This window comes from Chiloscyllium plagiosum, chromosome 12 (assembly GCF_004010195.1).
Source record: "Chiloscyllium plagiosum isolate BGI_BamShark_2017 chromosome 12, ASM401019v2, whole genome shotgun sequence".
In the NCBI taxonomy this organism is placed as follows: Eukaryota; Metazoa; Chordata; class Chondrichthyes; order Orectolobiformes; family Hemiscylliidae; genus Chiloscyllium; species Chiloscyllium plagiosum.
Genome location: NC_057721.1, coordinates 6,089,686 through 6,113,951, shown reverse-complemented (window position 1 = coordinate 6,113,951; position 24,266 = coordinate 6,089,686). Strand labels below are relative to the sequence as shown.

The window sequence follows — 24,266 nt, the reverse complement described above, 5'->3', positions numbered from 1 at the left end:
TCCGGATAATCAAATGCTGGATAACACAGTTAGCCAAGCATCAGAACTTTGCAATCTTGCCAGATAATCCAATGTTTGGATAATTTAATGCTGGATAATCGCAGATTCTCTGTATATGTCTGTACTGGAATCCACAATATTTACCTGACTGACCCAGTTCAGCTTCTGTTCTATTGTAATCCCCAGGATAGTAATAGTAGGGGATTGCCATTGAAGGTAAAAGGGGTAATGATTAGACACTCTTGTTAGAGATGGCATTGCCCAGGACTTGTGTGGCACAAATGTTACTAGCCACTTGTTAGTCCAAGCCTGAATGTTGTCCAGGTCTTGCTGCAGTCAGACTCAGACAATATTCATATTCACTATCAGGAGTAGCAAAAGGAATTGAACACTGCAATCGTTTGTGAACGGTTTCATCTCTGAGCTTACGATGGAGAAAAGGTCATTGATGAAGCAGCTGAAAATGGTTACACGTGGGGAATTTCTTATTGTATCCTGAATGTGAGAAGGTTGACTTCCAACAATCATGAGCCTTGTATTGGGTAAGTCTCTGGCAGGGAAGAACTTTACCCAATCCCCACTCACCTCCTTGCCTTGATTCAAATGCAATCACTCTCCCCTCTCTGAATTCTAGTGTCCATGTTCAGATCAAGGCTTTAATGGAGGTTTGGAGCAAAGTAATCCTGACAAAAGCCAAGCCTGTAGATTAGTGAGCAAGTATGGATAACATGATCGACACAATAAATTTGCATTTACAGAAAGTCTTTCTTCCGATAACACATAGTAGATTCATGACTAAGCTCTGACCTTATGGAGTTAAGGGATGTATAGCAGGTGAGCTGCTGGTCAGCTACAAAACAGGGAGGGTTAGTAGAATAAATAAAAGTGGGAAATACTCAGCAGGTCAGGCAGCGGCTGTGGAGAGAGAAACAGAGTTAGTATTTCAGGTTAATAACTACAACCCAACAGAGTCAAAGACGTTTGTTCAGACTGGTAGAAGCTGAAAAGTGATGTTCCACAAGATTTAGTGCAGACACTACTGCTGCTCACTATTTATATGAACGATTTGTACTCAAATGGGAAGAACAACTTCAAACTCCAAAGTATGACTCGAGATTGGAGGTTCTAAACAAAGATTACAGCAGAATAGAATTTTTTTTTTTTTTAATTCACTTGATTGATGTGGGCATCCCTGGCTGCCCACATCATTGCACGTCCCCAGTTGCCCCTTGAGAAGGTGGTGGTTAGCTGCCTTCTTGAGCCACCACAGTCCACGTGCTGTAGGTTGACCCACATTGCCTGGAGGGAGGGAATTCCAATATTTTGACCCAGCGACAGTAGAGGAACAGTGATACATTTCCAAATCAGGATGGCGAGTAGCTTAGAGGCAACTTGCAGGGGGGTGGTGTTCCCTAGTATCTGCTGTCTTTGTCCTTTTAAATGGAAATGGGCCTTGTCCCTACAAGAACTGTGCGATGGTCACTCTCACTGATATGGTCATGGACAAATGCATCTGCAGCCAGTAGTTTGGTAAGGATGAGGTTAAGTATGCTTTTCCCTCTTGTTGGCTCCCTCATCATCTGCTCAGACGCAGTCGAGCAGCAATGTCCTTTTAGGACCTGACCAGCTCAAACAGTAGTACTGATGTTGAGCCACTCTTGGTGGTGGACATTGAAATCCCCCACTCAGACTACAATTTGCACTATTGCCACCCTCAAGTCAACTTGTTGAATGAGTGTTCACCTCGCAGCTTACTTTTTAGTATAGATGGAAGTGAGTTGGTACAATTTGGTAGGTGTAATGATGGAGCTGTAAAAAAGGCAAGCGTCCAAATTAGAACCGCCAAGTGAGATAGGGAATACATATTCACAAATCAAAGATAGCAGCACAAGTTAACAGATGCAGAAAGGTGGAAACAAAGCCCCAAGTTTATTTCTAGAGGAATAGAATGGAAAGTGGGGAATTTATGTGAAACATGAAAAGAAACTTGGTTAGATCACAATTGAAGAACTGATCTGGTCTCAGAATGCAAAATATAGACAGAGATATTCGCGAAAATGCAAACCAGGGTGAAACCAGAACAGAGAAGGTAGGTTGAACAAGTTTGGACTGTCTTCTCTGGAAAAAAAGGTTGAGAGCAGATCTAATGGAACTTGTTCAAATTATGAAGAGATTTTGATAGGATGGAAGACAAGGGCAGCAAATATGGGAATCCCGCACCCTGCAAATTCCCTTCCATGCCAGTCACCATCCCGACTTGGAAATAGCTCACCATTCCTACAGTGTCACTGGGTCAAAATCCTTGAATCCCCTCCCCAAGGGCATTGTGGGTCTACTTACAGCAGACAGATTGCATTGGTTCAAGATGGCAGCTCACCACCCCCTACTGCTGTGCAAGAAGTCTGGCTCAAATTAGTACATAAAAATGTAGAGAAGATGTTGCCAAATTGCGAGGAAGGAGAAAATTATACATCAAAAAATGTAAGATAACCATGAAAACTCCAGCAAAAAAAAGATTCAAGATAAACTTCTTTATCCATGAGGATATGGAACACTGTACCATACAGAGCATTTGAAGCATCTAACATTGAAATATTTATTCAGTTTCACCTTAAAGCCATGAGGTAAAAAGGAATATTAAAAAGGAATATTGGGGTGGCATGGTGGCACAGTGGTTAGCACTACTGCCTCACAGCGCCAGGGACCGGGTTCAATTCCCGCCTCAGGCGACTGACTGTGTGGAGTTTGCACATTCTCCCCGTGTCTGCGTGGGTTTCCTCCAGGTCCTCCGGTTTCCTCCCACAGTCCAAAGATGTGCAGGTTAGGTGAGTTGGCCATGTTAAATCGCCCGTAGTGTTAGGTAAAGAGGTAAATGTAGGGGTATGGGTGGGTTGCGCTTCGGCGGGGTGGTGTGGACTTGTTGGGCTGAAGGGCCTGTTTCTACACTAAGTAATCTAATCTAAATAGCCCATAGTGTTCAGGGATGTGTAGGTTAAGTAGATTAGTCAGGGGTAAATGTAGAGTTGTAAGGGAATGGGTCTGGGTGGGTTCCTCTTCGGAGGGTCGGTGTGGACTTGTTGGGCCAAAGGGCCTGTTTATGTACTGTAGGGATTTTAATTCTAATATAAAGATTTCTTGACTGTGAGATGCAGTATGGTGGGACAAGCCCTATTTTGAGTATAATCATTGGCTGAAACTGGTCAAACCTGTTTCTGTAAAGTCTGCGTCATTCTGTTACGTACATGACCAAGATAATCTTACTGCGATACCATATAAAACTTGCTCTGAAAAGAATGGCTGCTGCATGAAAAGACTTACTTAGAAGAACTAGAAGGACGCAATATTTCAGGCAGCATTCTCTGCCCATCATCTGGAAGAAGCAGCAGGACGAATTTCAGTGAAAGGGGTAGACCAGGAGAATGAGAATATCAGAAAATTGGAACAAAGAGGGAGAAGGAGGCCACTTGACAAGCTGAGAGTGCTCTGCCAATTAGATCATAGAAATATTGGACATAGGAGCAGAGTAGGTTCCTATTCAAAACTGCTGCCATTCAGTTGGCTAATGGCTGCTCATCTACTATCCCCATATCATGGAATATTGTCCTTCACTGCTGCAGGGATGGAGTTGAAAATTTAAGGGAGGGTATGCTGTAGCTGTATAGGGTGCTGGTGAGGCCACACCTTGGAGTACTGTGTGCAGTTTTGGTCTCCTTATTTGAGAAAGGATTAACTGGCACTGGAGGAGGTTCATTAGGTTAGTTCCAGAGTTGAGAAAGTTGGTTTATGAGGAGGGATTGAGTAGACTGGGATTATACACATTGGAAATTAGAAGGGGGGGGGGGGGGGGGGGGGTCTTATTGAAACATGTAAAATTATGAAGGGAGTAGGTAAGATAGAAGCAGGGAGGTTGTTTCCACTGGCAGGTGAAACTAGAACTAGGGGCACAGCCTCAAAACAAGGGGGAAGCAGATTTAGGACTGAGTTGAGGAGGAACCTCTTAACTCAAAGGGTCGTGATTTCCCTGCCCAATGAAGCAGTTGAGGTTACCTCATTGAGTGTTTTTAAGTCAAAGATAGACAGATTTTTCAACAGTAAGGCAATTAAAGATTATGATGAGTGGGTGGGTAAGTGGAGCTGAGTCCATGAAAAAGATCAAAGTTGAAAGTCACAACACCAGGTTATCGTCCAACAGGTTTAATTAGAAGCACTAGCTTTTGGAGCAACACTCCATCAGGTAGCTGTCCTGATGAAGGAGCAGTGCTCCAAAAGCTAGTGCTTCTAATTAAACCTGTTGGACGATAACCTGGTGTTGCGCGACTTAACTTTGTAAACCTCAGTCACACACCGGCATCTCCAAATCACGAAAAGATCAGTCATGATCTAATTGAATGACAAAGCAGGCTTGAAGGGCCACTCCTGCATCTGGTTCTTATGTTCTTAGATGTCACCTGTCTCCAAAAGCCTATTGATTTCTCTGTTGAGCACGGTCAATGACTGAACTTCCCCAGTCCTCTGAGGCAGACAATCCCAAAGATTCGCTAACCTCTAGATGAAGAAACTCCTGGTCATCTCAGTCCTAAATGGTCAGCCCCTTATTTTGAGATCACCAGGTAAGGGAAACATCCTATTTGCATAGTGACCCAGTCTCCTCAATCTCTCTTCACCAACCATCCCAGGGATCAACCTCCATTGTACTCCCTCTGTGCTAGGTATATTTCACTTTAGAAAAGGGAACCAAAACTACACACAATACTCCAGGTGCAGATTCACAAAGGTTCCTTGCAATCGCAGCAAGACATCATCTGTTCTTGAATCACCTTTACAATGAAAGCCAACATACCATTTGCCTTCCTTACTGATTGCTGCACCTGCACGCTAGCTTTTTGTGGCTCATGAACAAGGACACTCAGTGTTAATGCAGCTTCACACTGTTCCCCTTTAAGGCCTTGTGCCTTATTTATATTGCGGAACCACAAATGCAGAAGCAATACAAAATCTTTCTAGATGGTTGGCATTATTGCAAGTTGCACCACAGCAATTAAATAAGCGGTTCTAGTTTTTTTAGTCATATATCTGTCTGTTAAAATGACCCTCATACTAAAGGGCATACAACCCAGTAATCAGGAAGAGTACTACCATTCAGGAAAGTCAATAGACTGTTGACTCTGCTGACACCATTTCTGTATCCTGCTCCCTGACAAACTCAAAGTCTATGGATGTGTTTATACCTAATGTTAATCATGCACATTCATCAATTGGTAGGTGAGACACATATTGTCCAAAAAAAAAAATTTCTTATTTCTAACAAGGACACTGCACTGGTGATAAAAGTTCAACCTGTCAGTCTACTTTGGACTAGGTGGACACACCCAGCTCTGGGATCAAGACAAACTGGGTTGAAATGGTGCTTACTGATTACGTCTCATGAGTCTGACTTTCTCTGTCCAGCGGGGAGGGCTGAGGGAGAAAAGAAAAAAAAAAGTATTTAAAGCTGAAATGGAGGAAGGGAAGAGAATTTTACCCGTGGCCTTGTTTTAAAGGCAAAATTGAGCAACTGTCAGGAAGTATGGATGAATTATAAAAGGCCTTGCTTTTTTGGCACCAGTTTAGAATTCACTTTGTTTCAATGAGATTTACAGCATGAAAAGCAGCAATACAAATGTCAGTTTTATCTGTACTCTATTGCTGGTCTCAGTGTGATTGCATTGTAGGAAACTTAACAAGTAACAATACCATTCCAAACATATTCACAATGAGTCTGAAATTCAATATTGCTCATGGCTTTTAAAAACAAGTGCAAACTATGTACTAACCTGGTCAAACAGATGTCTGGAATGGGATAGGATCTAAAGTTGTATCTTCTGACATTACACTTGTGCCACAAAATCCACTGGACCAAACTCTGTCACCCAACATATTGCTCAAATCTCAGGTCTTGCTGCCTTAATTTATCAGACAGTTGTTTGTGGCTTAATGAGAACTTTTACAAAAAACAAATACTGGTTACATCTTGATATAAACGTCAATTTATCAAATGGGGTGAAGTTAGCACATGCTTTTAATTTTCAGAGGATATTGCATCCCTGTTAGAATAGTGATTTGGGGAGGAGGTGGAAATCTCATTTTCTTAATCCCACACCCTCTTAAACGGGCACTGTTTTCATGAAAAGGTTTTATTGCAAAAATAGGAATGAGAAGAATTGACAGATCACTAAAGATGTTGCACCCAAGTGATTGGAATAAATATATTCTCTTCTTGTGTGCTGGCAAACAAATAAAGGATAATCAGCAAACACTTTATTTTCAGATAGACAGTGTCACTTTAAAAACCCCAAGTCTGTTCCTTTCAGGGGAATTAGTCAAGATCAGATGGTGAACTAGTGGCTGTCTCCACCTGGTCTTTTTACCAATCAGGTTGCTTTAATTCCACATAGTGAGCATCTTCAACGCCGTGAAGCTGAGAATCTCTTTCCCTCCAGTTCATGTCTTGTTGTCTCTGCGATTGGGTGATTGATCTTGTTGTCAGTTTCAGTCTCTTTTCTGTTTTACTGATACAGCAGGCAAGGGAGAGCAGCTTATTGCCTGTGTCTGAGGCAAGGGCAGTATCTGCCTCAGGATTCCATCTGAACACCTTGTGTTTACTGCCCCAGTCACCGTCTACCTCAGCACTGTCAGGTATTTGGTTTTATTTTATCCTCTGTTTGATTTGAACTCTGAAATGGCGTTAAATGTAAAGTTTGAGAGTCATGTTCTATTCTACCTCTCTAATCTTTGATTCAGTCAGGCTTGCAGTACAATGCTTTTAAGTCGGTAAGCTGCAGGACTTTGTATGTCCATTACAATGTTTTCATGGTAAGAAAGGGGTTCAAATCCCACTTGCTCCAGAGGTGTGTAATCACATCTCTGAACAAGTTCATTTTGAAAGTATCGACAAGTTTGTTTCTTCCTGAAAACTGGTAAATTGTTTCATTCCCATAGCAACTCCCTGATCAATCAGTGTCCATCTGCCTGGTTTGAGAACTAAAATTGGCAGTTACCTGCTCTCGTTAGATCTCCATGGTGAATGATGGCTTGACCAATCAGAACTCTCTCTTCTCATTGCTGTATTAACTGGTGACTCTCTGAGGGGTCTTGTGTGGTACAGTTGTAGTCTCTCTCTAATGCTGGATTGGTGAGGCCTTGGTACAAATCTCCCCCTCTCCCTTCAGAGGTGTATTATAATATCTGAGCAGGTTGAATGGAAAAGTAGGTGTGCAGAGAAAACAAGTGCTTTGGATGGGGGTTCTTCTGGTGCAGTAGTAGTGTCCCTATATCTGAGCCAGGAGGCCAGGGTTCAAATCCTACTTGCTCCATCTCTGAACAAGTTTATTTAGAAAGTATTTGCAAGTTTGTTTCTTCCGTCATGGTCTTGAAATAATCAAAACCAGACTTTTGATTCCTTCCTGTTTCTTTAGTGTGTTTAAGCTCTCTTCAATTACTTCTGTGGAGGACTTTTTTTTTGTTTTTTTTTAAAAAAAATGCCTTTATGCAACACTAATTTGCCTCAGATTCAAAAACAGAACGATAAAACCAAGGCAGCTCTTTCTGTCTGGGAGGTGGAATTTATTTTCGGTGTTTTACTTGTTTCTCAGTGTTACTTAAATTGGGGCTTGCTGTTTAATGGAAATGTACCCTTTTATTTTTAAACGGGGCTCTTGTGGCATAGTGGTAGTCTCCTCCTTTCCTGTAGACCTGGAGGCCTGTGGTTCCAAGACATGTTGTGATACACTTGATCAAATTGGTTTAGATTTAATCCAGCTCCCAATATTTACTGAAATGAGTTTTTATATATTTAAAAAAAATCTATGGGATGAGGGCTTTGCTGGCTTGCCCAGCATTTATTGTCCATCCTTAATTGCTCAGAGGGCAGTTAAGAATCAACCATATTTCATGGTTGAGAGTCACATGTAGGCCAGGTAAGGATGGTAGTTCCCTTCTGTAAAGGGCATTAGTTAACCAGATTTGTGGTTTTCCAATAGTGTTGGATCCAGACTTTCACTCATCTACATTATTGGCAGATGGTGTGTCATAATCATGTATTTTTGACTATCTTTTTGTGCTTGATACGAGAGCTGTTGGTGGCTGCATGACTCTGACTCCAAACATTATTCCCTATCTCAGTCGTCTTCTGTTTCTAGACTCAGCAGCCAGGGAAATCTGTAAGCATCTTTTACATTTCATTGCAGTTGCCACTTATTCTTTGACACTCTAGAGCGTGTGTGTCCAGTTTCTCCAATCTCGCATCAGAAGGTAGTCCAACATTTCCAGGGATTAAGTCTGGCCCACCTCCATTATGCTCCTTCCATGGCAACTACATGCTTCCTTGGGTAAGGAGACCAAAAGTGTACATGCTACTCTAGATGCAGGCACAGCAATGCCCCCTTTTTTATTCTAAACCTCTTGCAATAAAAGTCAACTTTCCCTTTGCCTTCCTTTTTATTGATTTATTGCATCTGCATGTTAACTTAGTGTTTCAGTAGCAACGACACCTTTGTATGCCAGCACTTCCTAAGAAATGTTATGTCTATCTTTTATTTCCTTACCAAAGTAGATGAATTCTTGGTTATTGACATTATTGTCTTTCCCCATTCATGGATACTTAGTCTTTTTCCCATTTCTGGATGGTAATTTCAAAGATTTCCTGAGCACGATGCAGGTTAGAAACCGCTGGAGATCAAGATCTCCTCATTGCATTGACCCCTGTCTAATGGAGCACATTGAATAGAGGTTTATTGCGTTGTACTGTCCATCCTGAATTCTTTCAACCAAATTGTCTATTCATTGATAACACTGTCAGCAAAATTCAACTGATCTTGTTTGTGGTTCTTTATTTTTGACAGATGAATACTCCACACCAGCAGTGATGGGCCAGACTGCAGTGCACCCAGGCCAACCCTCAAACAATCCAGAAGCCATCAAAGAGATCCTGAGCTCTGTATTGGACACCTTTGATGGCTTCAAACCTCCTCTCACAGAGAACTGTACAGCCATTACAAGGCTATCTTCATTGACTGTGTTTCAAGATGGAGCTTCGAAGGATCTTTGGGACAGTCGTGGTAAAGGTGAAGAACAGCGGCACTGTGTGGAGATTGCTATGATGACCTGTCAAGGTGATTCATGCAGCAGTAGTTCATCACTGACTCACTCTCCTGAAAAGTCCTCAAGTCGTATTATATTCAACCCTTTCAGCAAACTCTTGACCTCTGTACAGTCTACAGCTTCCAGGCACATGAGCTTCACAGGAACTTCACCTGCAGTGTCTAAGGCCAAAGAACCCCATTATCAACGCTCTCAGTCAGACTCAAACATCCATCCAGGTAAAAGATGTTAATATGAACAATATTGCTTTCGAATAATAAGAATTGCAATTCAGATGCAGCAAATATGGGAAACAGAATGGCAGGAGATATGTGAAGAATGGTATAACTCAGTTGGTTATCTGAAATTTCTGAATCGGAAGTTGTACTTGTTTTCATACACCTGTTTAGCATTTTTAAGGCAAAGGATTTGCTCTGTTTTAAAATTTTCCCTTTTTTTTTTTTCTTCCCCATTTTGAATCTAAAATTTCTGTCTTTCCACAGAGAGAGCACGACATGGGCCAAATAACAGACCGGAGACTATTGTGTACACGAGTTATCTCTCCAACCCTAGTTTCAGTGCAAGTAGAGCTCAGGAAAGGGTAAGATGTTATCCACAAAACTCTGGTTTAAGTTTTTTGTTCACTTGTACAAGATTTAATTTTTTTTTTTAAAACTGCTGTCTGAATTTGTCTTTGTTTTGCGATTCCTGTCAGTCATGTTCAGGATTGTCAATTAAATATAGGTGATACATCAACGTGTAAAATATTTTTAATGTAAAGGGTTGACAATTTACTAGTTTTTCAAAACTGTGGATCATGTACTTCAGTATCACTCGATCTGTGCTGGCACTTGCTCCTTTTTTGTTTTAAACTGCAGAAAATACATTGTGGAATTTTTCAGAGCTGTACAGCACAAAAACGGACCCTTTGGTCTAACTTGTCCACGCCAACCAGATATCCTAAATTGATCTAGTCCCATTTGTCAGCACTTGGCCCATATCCCCCTCAATCCTTCCTATTCATGTGCCCATTCAGATGCCTTTTAAATGCTGTAATTGTACCAGTCTCCTCCAATTCCTCTGGAAGCTCATTCCATACACGTACCACCCTCTGAAAGAGTTGTCTCTTGTGTCACCTTGAGCAAAGGCAGTTCAATGAAATGAAATAAAGTCCATGTTGGTGGGAACCAATAGTCCAATGCTACTTTTCCAAGTTGACTAACTGGACCATCCGAAATACTGACATGTACCTTCTTGCAATGGGGAGGAAAGGTCAAACTTAAACCCTATGTTTATCAGGAATTCAATTGTGAATGTCAGCAACTGCTTTTTAAATTTGTTGAATGCCCCAGCTGGACTTGTTTCTATTTTTGCATTGCAGTTCTGGAACCCAATTATTAAAATAGAAGTCAGTGAAAGGTCACCAGTTGGACGAGGCTCACAATAAATGAAAAAGAGCATAGATGCAGGGTTATAAATGAGCAAATAAACTGCTTTTTCACTGTGTGACAGAAATTATACAATGCATTTGATACAGGGTTTGAAATGTCGTCATTTTTTATTTTGAGATGAGAAGTCCAATTTAAATCTGTCGAGTCTTCCAGCCCAGAAACAGACCCTTGGGTCCAACCAGTCCACGCTGACCATTATCCCAAACTAAACTAGTTTTACCTGCTCCTGCCCATATTCCTTCCAACCTTTCCCAATTCATGTTCTTATCCAAATGTCTTTTTTTTTAAATGCTGTAACTGTACCCACATTCACCACTTCCTCTGGAAGTTAATTCCACATCCTGTTTATATATGAATAATCCACTTTCAGGCACCTGGTTTTGCAATAGTTAAGATGAAGTAGTTAAAATGTTACTAAATATGTATTAAACTGTCATTATTACCATTTAACCAGGACAACTGAAAGCAGCAAGGTGTAATTTTCTTAACATAGGTCTCCTAAACGAACATGGACACAGCACAGGGATGGGATGATTGTTGAGATTTACATGAAGCTGGCAGGATTGTTTTACGCACTTACCTTCTCTCAGTAACTGTCAAGGGGGCTTAAAGATAATTTCAAAAGCAGGTTACACCATTTAACGTTGAAGAGGAGGGTGCGACTTCAGTGCGGAATTTTGCTATCTCCTTATCTATGTCTCTCATGATTTCATAGACCTCTAAGGTCTCCTATACTCCAGGAGAAAGAGTCCCAGTCTATTCAGCATCTCACTACAGCTGAGACCTTCCTGTCCTTTTTTTGTTTAAGATTCCTTCCCTGCTCACAGCAATGTTCCTTGACTCCAAGTTACAAGTAGAACCACAAACACTAATCGTGCAAGCCCAGACTGTTGTCTCAATAGATGTAGATTCTAGTGTGAAAATGGATTCACTGGTTTTCCCAACAGACAAGTAATCTTCCCTTTCACACATGACTGTGATTAGCTGAGGAGAGTGACAGAGCTTGATGTTCAGGAGTGTTCACCCTCCCTTCCGAAAGAAGCAAGTGTGATAGGGTGTGTTTCTGGGCTGTATGACTCTTCGGTCCAACCAGTCCATGCTGACCATTTCCCAAATTAATCTAATCCCACTTGCCTATGCTTGGACCATATCCCTCTAACTTTATGACTTGTACTTTTCCAAATGTCTTTTTAAATGTTGTAACTGTAACTGTGTTCACCACTTCCTCTGAAAATTCATTTCACACACAAACTACCCTCCGTTAAAACACAAAACTTGCCCCTCAGTCTCTTTAAATTCTCCGTCCTCTCACCTTTTTTAAAAGTATGTGTCCAAGCCTTGAAATCCCCATTCTGAGGAAATGAAACCTACAATTAACCCTATCTTTCCCCTCCTGATTTTATAAACCTCTATATTGTCATCTCTCAATGCTCTCCAGTCCAATGAAAGAAGTCCCAGCTTTTCTTTATAACCCAAACCTTCCATACCTGGCAATAGCAGTCTCCTTTCCCTATCTGATTTTGTAAGGGTTGACTATCAGTGTGGACTTCTCTTGTATAAAGTCTCGTATTTGAAAATACTAAAAGAGGTCCCTGTTAGACAGTCCAACCTTCTGGCACAGCTGCTCAAAGGACATCATAATCTCCCTATCGAACAGTTCCCCAAACCAGAGATATCTCTGGACTCCCAAATTTTAAATGTAGTATCTGTCAGCCCTGACTGAAATCCTGATGTTCCCACTATAGGGGTATAAGGGGAGGGTTTTTGCAGGTTACCCTCATCTTGTCGCATTATCGTCCAGGCTTTAATTGTATCTATTACAGTAGGGTTTTTACAAAAGTCCATAATAACTCTCATCTTGTCTCTAAATAATAGATTGAGGGGACATTTTGCTTGGGAGATCTCAATACCTAACCAGATTGATTGTGGGTCACAAGAGACCCAATCAGCTACATAAGATAATAAGGAGCTCAATTGGTACCCCCTGAAATCTGGAAAGTCCAGTCCTCCCCTTGCTTGTTGGAGCTGCAGCTTTTCTAATTTGATAAGGGGCTGTCTGATTCCAAATAAAGGAGCCGAGCCAGCCGTAAAGCTTACGCAGCATCAAGGGGGAGCATTCTCGTAGGATATAAAAGACGAGTTAGAATATTCACCTTAAGGCTACTCTGCTCAATCAGGATATTGGGAGATCTCCCCAGCGTTGAAGGTCCTGCCTTATTTTCTTGAAGTGAACATAATTGGCTTTATATAACTTACTGGAGTAATAAAAGTACCTAAGTACAGAAAACATTCTAGTGACCATCGAAAGGGAAAACCAGATCTGTCTGGTAAATTGGGAGGCCATGCCAGTATATCCAATGGCATGGCCTCCGATTTCATAAAATTGATTTTATAACCTGAGAACATGCCGAATAGAGTGACCATTTGAATTAAGCAGGGCACGGATGTCGAAGGATCACTTAAGAGGAGGAGGACGTCATCTGCATAGAGTAATTTTTATGCTTGCTTGATCCAACCCTCTGAGCCGTTATATTAGGGTCAGTTCGTATAGCTTCCGCTTGTGATTCAATCACTAGTATAAATAATAATGGTGAGAGAGGACACCCCTGGTGACAGCCTCTGCCAATGCTAAAGTGTCTGAACTTAAACTGTTGATGATCACTGCTGCTTTGGGATCACTATATAATACTAAAACCCATTTAGTAAGGACCTCTCCAACACTCAACCATTCCAGCATATAAACCCAGTATTGTTACCTGTTGTGGCAGGCTTGTATCAGTTTAAGATTCTTTTAATGTTATTAGTTGACCTGCAACCTGTTATAAACCCTGTCTGGTCCTCTTTTATAATGGATGGTAAAACCCTTTCCAGTCTTAATGCTAACATATTTTTGACAGAATTGTAAAATCCACATTTAACAGGGATGTAGGTCTATATGAAGAGCAATCTTCTGGGGCCTTTCCCTTCTTGAGAATGAGAGAAATATTTCCCAGAAGGTTTTGAGTTCCTGTGAAAAATACCTTTATAAATTTGGTATCTTTCAATAAGAGAGGATCCATATGCCAATGTCGGGGGGCCTATCCCATCATCCTTAGTTTGGATTTCCATATGTACTGCAGCATGATCAGAAATGGTTATATTACCTATTTTACAAGACTGTATCAAATTCAAAAGTGTTGAGGGGGCAAAAAACATCTCAATTCTGGTATGGCACTTGTTTGGGTGAATAGAAAGTAAAGTCTCTACCCTAGGGATGAAGACACCTCCACACATCTACTAGACTTGGCAACTGGTTGATCTGAACAAGGCGCTGAGATCTGAGATATACCCACAGTGCTCCTAGGTATCCTATCTGTCTCTGGGGCCATGATACAGTTAAGGTCTTCCCCCTATAATTGTATGGCAGGCCCCAAAAGCCATTAACTTAGAGAACGCTTCATAACAAATTTTAAAAGGGTGTTCCAGGGGACAATAAAGATTCAAAATCCTGTATTCCTCTCTGTATATTAGGGCTTTGATCAATATATACTGTCCAGACTCTCTCTATCTGGCTTAACATTTAGAAAGGTAGATTCTTCCGAATAAGAAAGAAAATTCACATGTTTTAAAGAGTTTTTTAAATATAATTAAATCAACACCATTTTTAAAAAAACGAAGTAAAAATAACATAAAACATATTTGAAAGAAGACTTTTTTTTTCCCCCCTTGCTCCCAGGGGGGCACTACTACCTACCAATAACTCCACTGTAACCTCTCCTCGCTAAGGCCCTCCTCTCAACCCAGGCATTACAAAATTAAGTAAATAAATTCAAGTGTCTTATAAAACAGGAGTTAAGTGAGTAACCTACCACACTCTCACACCATAACCTAGATACACTTAATAAAACAATACAAAATAGAAATATATAAAATTACAATCCCAGCAAGTACTAAGGAAAGAAAACCCCACTCAAAAAACAAACCTCCCCCACAAATCAGATAAGCTGCACGCGATATAAAAAGGAGACCCAAGAAAGAATGAAGGACAAGCCCGCATCTCCAGGGAAAGATGGGTAAAAGAGAGACTGAGAAAGAAAGAAGGGTAAGCAAAAGGGGGGGCAAAATAAAGTCGCTATCCATACAGTTAAGTCCCGCAGTTTATTTGAGAGCATCCAGGAATTCTTTTACTTTCTCCGAAGTTATATACGGATCCTCCATGGCTGAAGCACAACATTGCTGGATATCGCTTGGAGTATGGAATATTTAAGTCTCTCAATTGCTTCTTCACCTCATCGAATGCCCCCCTCTTGTGGACCACGGCTGGAGAGAAGTCCTGAAACAGCATTATCTTGGAGCCCTTGTACATCATGGCTTGGGGATCCTTCCCCAGGACTCTGGAGGCCTCGGAGCATTTGTTTTTCCTTATAACATTGAAGTCGGACTAGAACCAGGTGGGGGGGCGCTGGTCCAACTCAGGTCTGCGTAAAGCAATCTGGTGGGCCCGCTCTACCCACACCCGGCCCGGTCCCGACTCCAAATTCAATAATTGTGGGAGCCATCGCTCCAAGAAATCCACAAGCTGGCCTTCTGTTCGGGAAGGCCCAGCAGCCGAATATTTTTCCGATGACCTTGACCTGACCCATGGATGACTCCGCAGCGGTCTGAGGCCATGGCCCATTGCTCCACCCCTCTGACATACTGCCCAAGTTTTTAGATCTCTCGGTCATGATTCTGCAGCATGACCGAGATCGACTTCCACCTGGACCGGGCCTCCTCGATGGATGTGTCCATCTTCTCCTGGAGTTTGACGATCTGAGATTAGGCTCACCTCTGCAGGTCAGTCCCCTGAGGTGGCCATGGATGTCTCTGCTGTTGTGGGTGCGGGAGGAGTTCCTGCCTGTTGTGAGCTGCGGGAGTTTTTGCCCTTAGTCGCTTTTTTTTTTAACAAGTGTCAAACTGTTAAAGTTTGATGCAAAATGACTGAGTGCTGAGTAAAAGCTATCTTGAATGGTTTAAAAGGTGAGGGTGGGCACCCCACTTTGCCCGAGTCTCAGGCAGAGCACTGCAGACTCAGACCTACTGGGTCACCGCCATTTTGGATCTCCCCAACATGAGTTTTTAAATAACTAAGTATCTGAAAGATTTCAGTTTCTTTTAAGATTCTTTGTTTTAAATTTGTGTTTCTCAGAACGTAGCAATCTAATAAGTTCAGCATTAGCAGTAGTTTTAATTTTTAGTTTCAAAAATATTCTTTATTCACATCTTTGTGTGTGTATATGTACATAGTCACAAACTTAGTTTGGTTCTGTACAGTAGCACATCAAGGAAATCAACATTGGCGTTTGGCTTTATTCAAACAAACTGAAGGCACTTCTTGCACATACAAGACTATACGTATATGCATTTGAGACACTAGGAGGGCCTGTAAACTGAAAATTAACTTCAGAAGAAAGACCTCATTTAGTGATCTTTCCCCATTGCTCCTTGGCAGCAGTTGATCCAAGCTTTAGTGCATCCCTCAGTACGTAGTCCTTGGAATGTGCCAATCTGCAATACTCAGTCAGGGTCAACTCCTTGTTCTGGAAGACCAAAAGTTTCAGGCAGACTAAAGAACATCTTTCACAGACAGTTGCTGGTCCTCCAGGCACAGTTTTTGTCTGGCTGTGCGACCCAGTGAACAGACCGTATGGCACAGAATCCTACGTCACAAAGCTGCGTGGGACAAACCTTGACAAACACGACTGCATCTCTCTCTAGGCTTCCTTTGCAAAGGCACATTCCAGCAGGAGATGTACCCATCACCACCCCCTGTAGCTACTTCGAGGGCACCGTGCCATGATGCAGACCGACCAAGTGTATGTGAAGGATTGCTCCTCCAACCAAGCTGCTGTTTGTTGGAAAGTTCTGGTGATAAGTGATGCTTCCAAATGCCTTAGATAGTTTGCTCAGGGAACCACACAACAGGATCCACGCCCTCTCCTTTTTTTTTTCCCTCGGTCTCAAGGATGCTATGTGCGAACCACTTCCTGATGGACTTGTTGTCAAGTGTTTTAATCTTGTTGTTGAGCGCTTGTAATGTGCTGTGTTACGGATGGAAGTGCTTGGCTCCTAGTTCCACTCTTCCAGTCTGATTTGTCATGACTATCCAAGATACCATTGTCACCTATTTAAAATATGACCATTTCCCCCCTCTCTGTACGAGTTGGCCAGTCCCAGATGGCTGGGGTTGCTCTTCATCTGCTTGCTCTTGTTTCACATCGTGCACATTGCTATTGGAAGATAGTACCATTCCTGACTTTTATTTGACACCTTTACAAATGGCAGATGCTCTATTACAGCAAAGGGGTATACGTGTAATTCATAGAGCCCCAGAAATAGAAAATTCCCCTTTGTCAGTTCTTAACACTCTTAGTGTTGGTCAAATAGAAAGGTACAATAATATTTAGCATTCGGTTTCATATTTTAGTTGGTGCGTTAAGGGATAAAGAGGTGATAGGGTTAAAGATGGCGGGTGCTCTTGATTATGCTTATCATTTTTGACTTGGCGTCTCATGGATTTAATGAAGTAAGAACGTTTTTATGTTAAAAGGAGAACACTCACCTGGTGGTAGCTGACATGGTAATCTCTGCGCTGGAGAATGTGAAGAGTAATATGTATGAACAAGCAGAGCTTCTGGAAGACTGCAGCTTGGCGATTGTCCAAACCCCAGTAGATGAGATGAGCACCTGTATTAAGAAGGAAGCCCATTCCAACTCTGTGAACTCTGTAGATAGTGGTTATGAATGTAAGTATCAGCTTCCCTTGTGCTTGTATTTTAGCAAATGTGCTTTGATTCTGATGACATGTACTTGTTCAACCTAATTTATTCTCTGATTTGTAATAAAAGTATGAAAAACTTTTTTAATGCATAGGGTGAAGAAACTGAGTGCAACTTGGATTTAAAGCACCATTGTCTTCGAACCCTTACTGAGATACAACAAATCCATCACACCACCTTTCCAGCATGGGATTGAGATCCCTTGTAGAGCAACAAATTGATTTTATTTCAAGATTTCTCCTTTATAGAAATAGTTTTTGTTTTTTGTTTTCTGTAATATGTAGATTCAATTTGTTTAGGCACTTCTTTTATTTTTCTCCCCTCCCGCGCGCCCCCCTCCCCACCCACCAACTGGTCAATTTTGTCAACACTGAAATACAATAGGTATAGTTAAGTTTATCTTAACTTTCAAACGAAGACCTTAAATTCCATCCACCATATCGTTTACAAAGTCTGTCTCTATCCCTTGGTGAGGAGACCAAAGTTGGACGTGGTCTAACTTGATCCCCAAATGAAATCTCCTTCGCTTTTTCAAGGGTTCTACCTGAGTTCAACTGAAGTGGTGTTGGACAAGTTCTTTTGAGCTGCCTTTTTTTTATCATTAATTCATCATTTAATGACAATGCACTTTTGTAATATATGCACACAACCCAGCCTTTTGTGACAGTTTTGACTTTTTCAATAATGCTGCCTACTCAAACCACATTTTACTACCTCCTATTGAAATCAGTTTTTGTACCTCCTATAACTCTTGTCGAGACAGAACCTTCATTGCTTCTAGCACTTGTTTGATGGTTTGGCTCAGTTGTCTATTCTTAGTTTGTTTCATTACGGTCAGTTTGTGTCTTCAGAATTGCTAGAATTAGCTTTCATTTGTCACGTACCCAAATTAGTACAGTGAAAAGTGTACAATCGCTGTTTATGGCACAGTCTTACATACATGTTCCCTAGGTACAGCTGCTTCAGTTGCAGTTCTTAGAAAAACAGAAGTTAAGTAGTCCAACATTAAATTGAAGAATAGATTACAAAATGGAAGAAAAATGTTCAGTACAACTGTCTTCCAAACTATTCATGCTGGATCCTAGCGTCCCATCTGTATTGGACCTTTCCTCTGAACTGCACTGGGCTTCACCTCAGTTCATGCTGTGACTGTGCTTCTTATAAATAACACTTTTACCTTCCAGAATGAAGGTAGCAAACTTCTAGAACAGCTGGTTTTAGTTCATGAAATAATCAATGGATGTTGGGGCAGGTGTCCAGGGTGTTGATTAGAATATTTTAATTTTCCTGTTGGAGTAGGGTAAAGTCACTTGTTCAAACTAGTTAAAAGGTCTTTAAGCAGTAAGAAAATACAACATAGAATTGGCTTCCAGTACATTGAAGGTGAACATGGTTTGATTTTATTCATCCACTAGATGTGGACATTGCTGGTTATGCCACCATTTTGATCTCTCTGCAGAAGGTGGGGCTGAGCTGCCTCCTTGAACTGCTGTTGCCCACATGCTGTAGGTAGACCTTGGGGAAGGAATTCTAGGATTTTGACCCAGTGACAACTGAGGGAATGGCAATATATTTCCAAGTCAGGATGTTGAGTGACTTGGAAGGGAACTTGCAGGTGGATGACTTTACCATCTATCTCCTGCCCTCTTCCTTCTGCTGTTGGAGAAAGTTTGAGTTACTGCTGTGCAACCTTTTTGGTACAGTCTGCAACCACAGTGTCAGTAGTGGAGAGCGGTTAGATGTTTAAAGTGGGCTGCTTTGTCTTGGATCGTGTCAAGCTTGTTGGGGCTGCACCTGTCTGGGCAAGTGGGGCGTATTCTATCGCACTCCTGACTTGTGCCTTGTAGATGGTGGACAGGCTGTGAGGAGTCTGGAGGTGAGTTACTCATTTCAGAATGCCTAGTCTGTGGCCTGCTGTTGTAGCCACTGAGTTCATACAGCAAGCCCACTTGAGTTTTCGGTTAATAACCTCCAGTGGAATTCCATGGTATTAAATTCTAGTAAATGTCAAGAGCACATGGTTAGATTATCTCTTGGATGATTCTTGGCACTTGTGGCCCAAATGTTACTGCCCACTTATCAGTCCAAGAACAAATGTTCTCCTGGTCTTGCTACATGTGAACATGGGCTGAAAGTTGAGATTCAGTGAAAATCCTCACCTTTGTCCTGCATCAAGGTCAAGTCAATGAGACAGCTGAAGATGGTTGGGTATAGGACAATTCCCTAAGGAAGTCCTGAGATGACTGACCTCCAACAACCATAACCATTTTCCTATGTGCCAAGTATGATCCCTACCAGTGGAGTTTGCCCCCGCTACCCATTGATTCCAGTTTTGCTAAGGCTCCTTGATGCCACACTCAGTTGAACATAGCCTTGATGTTAAATACTGTCACTTTCCCCTCCCCTCTAGAATTCTGCTCTTTCCAAGACTCTAATGAGGTCAGGAGCTGAATGGCCCTGGTGGAACCCAAACTGGGTGTCTCTTAACAGGTTATCACAAAGTAATTGCTGCTTGATGCCACTGATGACCCTTTTCAAACAATGATTGAAGTTGTCAGGTCCTGTAAGCGTTTGCAATATCCAGTCCCTCCAGCCATTTCTTGTCATCGCATGGAGTGCATCAAATTGGCTGAAGACTGGTATCTGTTGACCTGTGCACCACTGGAGGAGGCTGAGGTGATCATCCACTCGGCACTTCTGGCTGAAGATTGTTGCAAAGGCTTCAGCCTTATCTTTTGCACTGATGAACTGAGCTCTTCCATCACTGAGTGGGAATGTTTATGGAGCTACCTCCTGAGTAGCTGTGTAATTGTCCACCGTATGTGACTGGATAGGCAGCACTACAGAGCTTGGATCTGATCTGTTAGCCTTGGCTATTTCACACAAGTAGACCACTGTCACCTCAACATGGTGATAGTTGTTTTGTTTTTTTTAAGGTGTTTGATGCTGTTCCTGTCATGCCATCCTGCATTCTTCATTGAACCACAGTTGATCTCTTAGCTTGGTCATAATAGTAGAGTGAGAGATGCATGGGTCCTGAGGTTACAGATGGTGAACCACAGCATGGGTATTTGCCATGTGAATATGGGACTTGGTTTCCAATGTAGCATGGTCAGTCCTGCCAGTGCCACTGTCATGCGCCTTGATGGATTGAGAATGAAGTAAAGTTGGTTCCCTCAGACCTGACCAAACAATTATAGTTAGGGCTCAGCAGTTGTGGTGCTACTGAGACAGTCTTGCCGATTACTATCCGGGTGGATGGACTTTGTTCCAGGCACTTGCCAATGCTGCTTCCAAGTGATGCTCAGCATGGAGTGCTGACTCATCAGCTGGGTGGCAGGAAGGGGGCTGTTGGTGACTGTGATTATCTGGTTTCCTTGTCCATGTTTAACCTGGTGTCGTGCGAATTCATGCAGTTGTGATTTCAATAGAGTCATCATGTCCTACAGCACAGAGACATGCCCTTTGGCCCAAACTGGTCCATGCCAACCAAAAATGTGCTAACCCCATTTTCCTGCACTTGGCCCATGTCCTTCGAAACCTTTTTTCCTATCCATGTATTTGTCCAAATGCCTTTTTAAATATTTAATGTACCCATCTCAAACACTTCTGCTAGCAGCTCATTCCATGTGTGCCACCACTTTTTTTAAAAAATAAAATTGCCCCTTTAGGTTCCCTTTTTATTCTTTTTCCCCCTAAGCCTAAACTGATGTCCTCTATTTCCCCAATCCTGGGAAAAAGATTGCATACTCACACTATCCATGCCTCTCATGATCTTGGACACATCTAAGATTTCCCCCCTCAGTCTCCTATACTTAAGGAAAAAAGTCCTAGTTTGTCCAACCTCTCGCTATAACTCCGATCCTTGAGTCCTAGCAACAGCCTTGTAAATTCCTGCTGCACTCTTTTTTTTCCAGTTTAACAACATCCTTCTTTTGACAAGATGATCAAAACCGAACACAATACGCCAAGTGCAGCCTCACTGACATTCTGTACAACTGCAACACAACTTCCCAGCTTCTATATTCAATGTCCTGACTGAAGGCCAGTGTGCCAAAAGCCTCCCGAATTGCCCTGACTTGTGACTTCACATTCAGCAAACCTTGCACCTGAACTCCAAGGTCCCTCTGCTCCACTACACCCCTTAAGGCCCTACCATTCACCATGAAATTCCTACCTTGATTTGACTTTGTAAAGTGCAAGATCTCTCACTTACCAATATTAAACTCCATTTGCCATTTCCTCAGCTGATGAAGGTCCTGCTGCAATTTCTGATAATCTTACTCACTATCCACGATATTTTGGTGTCATCTTCAAATTTACTGATCATGCCTTGTATGTTCTCATCCAGATCAGATAACAAACAACAAATGGGCCCAGCACCAATCCCTGAAATACACCACTAGTTGCAGGCCTCCAGTCCGACAAGCATCCTTTCACTATTACCCTCTGCTTCCTATCATCAAGCCAATTTTGTATCCAGTTTGCCAGCTTGCCCTGAATTGTGATCTAACCTTCCAGAGCAGCTGACCATGTGGAAACTTTTCAAAGGCCTTGCTAAAATCCATGCAGGCTACATGGACCACCCTGCCCTCGTCAACATTTATTGTCACTTCATCAAAGAAGTCTAACAAATTTGTGAGGCATCATCTCCCATTCTGAAAGCCATGCTGACTACTCGTCAAACCCTGTATTTCCAAATGAGTGTGTACATCCTTCCTGATGGTGTGTCACTGTCCCACCTCTTGTCATCTGCCCTCCCTGTGGAACAGGACACACACTCTGGGTTAGTGGTGTCACGGACATATAGAATCATCAATTATGGACACTTGCTTTTCTTGCCTGAGGGTTAACTCTCTCTTTTTAAAGTAAGGAGACCTTTTTTTGAAGATTGACCATGCTGATTGAAAGGACACTATTTCAATGCCTTAGAAATATCTAAAACCTGTGAAGGAAATGAATGGTGTTTACAAATAGATCTGTTGAGCCAAATGGTCTTGGTTGTCTATCTTCAAGCTTCCTAACAGTGTGCTCGCTCTCTCTCTCTGCAGGTGGCTCTGCTACCCAGTTGGATGATTGCTCTGATGCTGGCTCCAAGTCTCTACTCGAAGACAAACAAAATGGTGATGCTGTTGGTGCTGATGCCGATGATTATGATGATTTTGTGATAATAGGTACCGGTGTCAGAATAGACCTAGGTTCTATATCCTTTTATCTCTGTTAATTGAATGGGGAAATGGTAATTACCGACTTAAAAGGGGACATTGGGGGAAATGAAATCTTATCCTATGATCGCAGTTCATAGCACAATTGGACAACTAAGATCCCAGAATGTAATCTGGCTTGATTGATCGTAAGTTTTTGTCATTTCTGATTTTGGTTAATACTGTCCAGTTATCGATGGTCCCAAAAAGGGCAATATTTTTCCTTAGCACAGAATAAACTGTTTTAAAGTAAAACCCCCCCACACAATATAGACCACAGCAAAATCGTTTCAGTCTGTTTCTTGACACTATTAGATTCAAATCTAGAGAAATTCTCCCTCTATATCAAGTGTTCAAGACCAACTGAACTGTTCCTCTCTGGTTCTGTCCTGTGGACTCTTTCGTGAATGCACTCCAGCTGAAAGCTCAGACACTCCGCTTCCAGTAGTCTGTAGATATTTAAGTATGCAATCCTTGCTTGTAAGCTGCAGAAATGAAATGTTTCTTACTCAGAACTTTATCCTGGACCCCTTCGTTGTTTTAAAAAATTAGTTCTTGTTTCTGACCCCAGTTAGGCCTCCTCCAAATGGCGCTAAACTCTTCAATCTCTGGATTCTTTAAACTAAGTCTTGATTATTCTGAACTTAAAAAAACCTTTGATCCTCCCATGTTCACACTTGTCATAAACACTACAAATTAAACAAAACTTCATATGGGGGGCTCAGTGATTAGCATTGAGTCTCTGTGCTAGGGACACAGGTTCAATTACAGCCTTGAGCAATGGTGTGGAGTTTGCACGTTCTCCGTGTCTGCATGGGTTTCCTCTGGGTGCTCCAGTTCCCTCTCACAGTCCAAAGATACGCAGGTTAGGTGGATTGGCTATGCTAAATTGCCCATTGTGTTCAGGGATGTGTAAGTTGAGTGGGTTAGCTATGGGAAATGCAGGGTTACACGGCTCCCTCCAGACCAAAGGGGTAGCCATGGGCTCTCACTTCCTCCAGAATAGAGGGGTAGCCATGGGCACACGTATGGGCCCCAGCTATGCCTGTCTCTTTGTTGGCTACGTAGAGCAGTTGATCTTCTGTAATTACACCGGCACCACTCCCCACCTCTTCCTTTGCTACATTGGTGCCACCTCGTGCTCCCGCGAGGAGGTTGAGCAATTCATCAACTTCACCAACACATTCCACTCTGACCTTAAATTTACCTGGACCATCTCTGACACCTCCCTCCCCTTCCTGGACCTCTCCATCTCCATTAATGACGACCGACTTGACACTGACATTTTTTACAAACCCACCGACTCCCACAGCTACCTGGATTACACCTCTTCCCACCCTACCTCTTGCAAAAATGCCATCCCGTATTCCCAATTCCTCCGGATCTGCTCCCAGGAGGACCATTTCCACCACAGAACACACCAGATGGCCGCATCCTTTAGAGATCATAATTTCCCTTCCCACGTGGTTAAAGATGCCCTCCAATGCATCTCGTCCACATCCCACACCTCTGCCCTCAGACCCCACCCCTCCAACCGTAACAAGGACAGAACGCCCCTGGTGCTCACCTTCCACCCCACCAATCTTCGCATAAACCAAATCATCCGCCGACATTTCCGCCACCTCCAAACAGACCCCACCACCAGGGATATATTTCCCTCCCCACCCATTTCCGCCTTCCGCAAAGACCATTCCCTC

General features: G+C 42.3%; 1 protein-coding gene across 12 annotated transcripts in view; it reads left to right on the top strand.

Moving 5' to 3' along the window:
- rubcnl (rubicon like autophagy enhancer) overlaps positions 1-24,266 on the top strand; it is a 75,585-nt gene that overhangs the window by 14,869 nt on the left and 36,450 nt on the right. For 3 of the 12 annotated variants that reach the window (XM_043700357.1, XM_043700358.1, XM_043700359.1), the window contains 5 exons: positions 6,558-6,675; positions 8,880-9,356; positions 9,621-9,718; positions 17,137-17,332; positions 22,417-22,539. In XM_043700357.1, the coding sequence (XP_043556292.1) occupies positions 6,558-6,675; positions 8,880-9,356; positions 9,621-9,718; positions 17,137-17,332; positions 22,417-22,539 (1,012 nt within the window). Of the gene's footprint in view, positions 1-6,360; positions 6,676-7,112; positions 7,246-8,251; positions 8,367-8,879; positions 9,357-9,620; positions 9,719-17,136; positions 17,333-22,416; positions 22,540-24,266 lie in introns of those variants that run through there. The other 9 variants (XM_043700365.1, XM_043700364.1, XM_043700361.1 and 6 more) reach the window with 8 other exon arrangements.